General features: G+C 35.2%; 1 protein-coding gene across 1 annotated transcript; it reads right to left on the bottom strand.

Moving 5' to 3' along the window:
* Window positions 1-8: 8 nt before the first annotated feature.
* LOC109592869 (myotubularin-related protein 10-B-like) lies at window positions 9-1,427 on the bottom strand. The gene is made up of 7 exons (XM_020008198.1): window positions 1,409-1,427; window positions 1,290-1,346; window positions 944-1,067; window positions 800-840; window positions 534-610; window positions 279-366; window positions 9-182 (listed from the first exon to the last, which is right to left on the bottom strand). The coding sequence occupies exons 3-7, from the start codon at window positions 1,047-1,049 to the stop codon at window positions 48-50; spliced, it is 447 nt and encodes a 148-aa protein (XP_019863757.1). The 5' UTR covers window positions 1,050-1,067; window positions 1,290-1,346; window positions 1,409-1,427; the 3' UTR covers window positions 9-47.
* Window positions 1,428-1,433: the final 6 nt, after the last annotated feature.

Genomic DNA, 1,433 nt, shown 5'->3' with positions numbered 1-1,433 from the left:
TCGAATCTGCTCAATCTTTCTACACAGCATAAGTACATGTATATGTATCAGACAGTGTAATGGGTTCCCTCCTGTCCAGTGTATTCCCCTAACCTAGGATCAGGTGCCTCTAGTCTGTCTTCATCAGGTAATGATCCTCTGGTTAATGAGACACCAATGACACTGTGACTCCAACACCACACCTACCAATTAATAATAATAATAATAATAATAATAATAATAATAATAATAATAATAATAATAATAATAGCAGTAATTAATGAATAGGTGTGGCTTACAGGTAGACGGTTCTTGAAATGGAGGCCAGCAGCATATTCTAGAGTATCATCACTGATGTTGTATGGGACCACAATGTATGGAGGGAGACTAAGAGGAGGAGGAGGGAATGGAATAAATGATATTATACTCTATTGATGGTGATTTAGAAACACATGGCCATTAATATGTGAAATTAAGACCAAAAATTATTAGCAATATGTCAAAGCTACCAACATCATGTATCATTAATGAAGTGTATTATTATTAGTACAAACCTGTCACAGAGGAGGAAGTGTTGGTTAGCCTCAGTGACCCTCCACTGCTTCTGGTTCACTCCTAGTCTATCCAATTCCTTATAAGGAAAGTGTATAATTATTAATAAAATGACCTCATTACATTCTATTAACACTTGAAGGATATAAACCACTCACTCAGTAATTAATGGCAGAATGGGATGAAATAATAGACTCCAATCATAGTACAGTATTATTAATAATAATTGCAAGAATATTAGTGTGATTATTGTTAAATTATTTCTTACCTTCTGCCAGTCACGAGGATTGAAATAAGTTGGAATGACATCTGTTAATGAAAAAGAGAGAGAGAAAGAAAGAAAAATGGACAAAATTAGTAGTCACAGATCACTAAGGGACTTAAGTCTCATTAATGGAGGACATCTTCTCACCTTGAGAAGAAGAGGAGGATGAGGAGTGAGTGTCTTTAGTTTTATGAACTACTCGAGCGTAATCAAAAGCAAAGAGATGAAAGACACTACTGGGAGAGGAATACATCCCAAAGGAATTGACAACCTACAGATAATAGACACACACTTCAGTTTAATATGTAAAGGTTATACACTGAGAGAAGTGACATATAAAGACACTGACAAGTATTTATTAAAAAGGAAGTGCATTAGTATATACACAATATAACTACATACACAGTACAGACCAGTCTATGCCAGTACACTAACAGTACCAGTATAAGCACAGGCCAGTGCAGTACTGGTATAGTAGTATAACTATACTTACATGTACTACATCAGACTTAGAGCAACTCTTGAAACTGAACACAACCTTTCGTAAGTCCTGGAATAATGAGAATAAAGAAGTATATAAACCCATCACTCCTCCCCCTCCCTCTCTCTTACTTTACAGATTATTTCAAGTTCATTT

This window comes from Amphimedon queenslandica, unplaced genomic scaffold (genome assembly GCF_000090795.2).
Source record: "Amphimedon queenslandica unplaced genomic scaffold, v1.1 AMPQUscaffold_3673_Cont24336, whole genome shotgun sequence".
Lineage (NCBI taxonomy): Eukaryota > Metazoa > Porifera > Demospongiae > Haplosclerida > Niphatidae > Amphimedon > Amphimedon queenslandica.
This window is presented reverse-complemented; position numbering and strand designations above follow the sequence as displayed.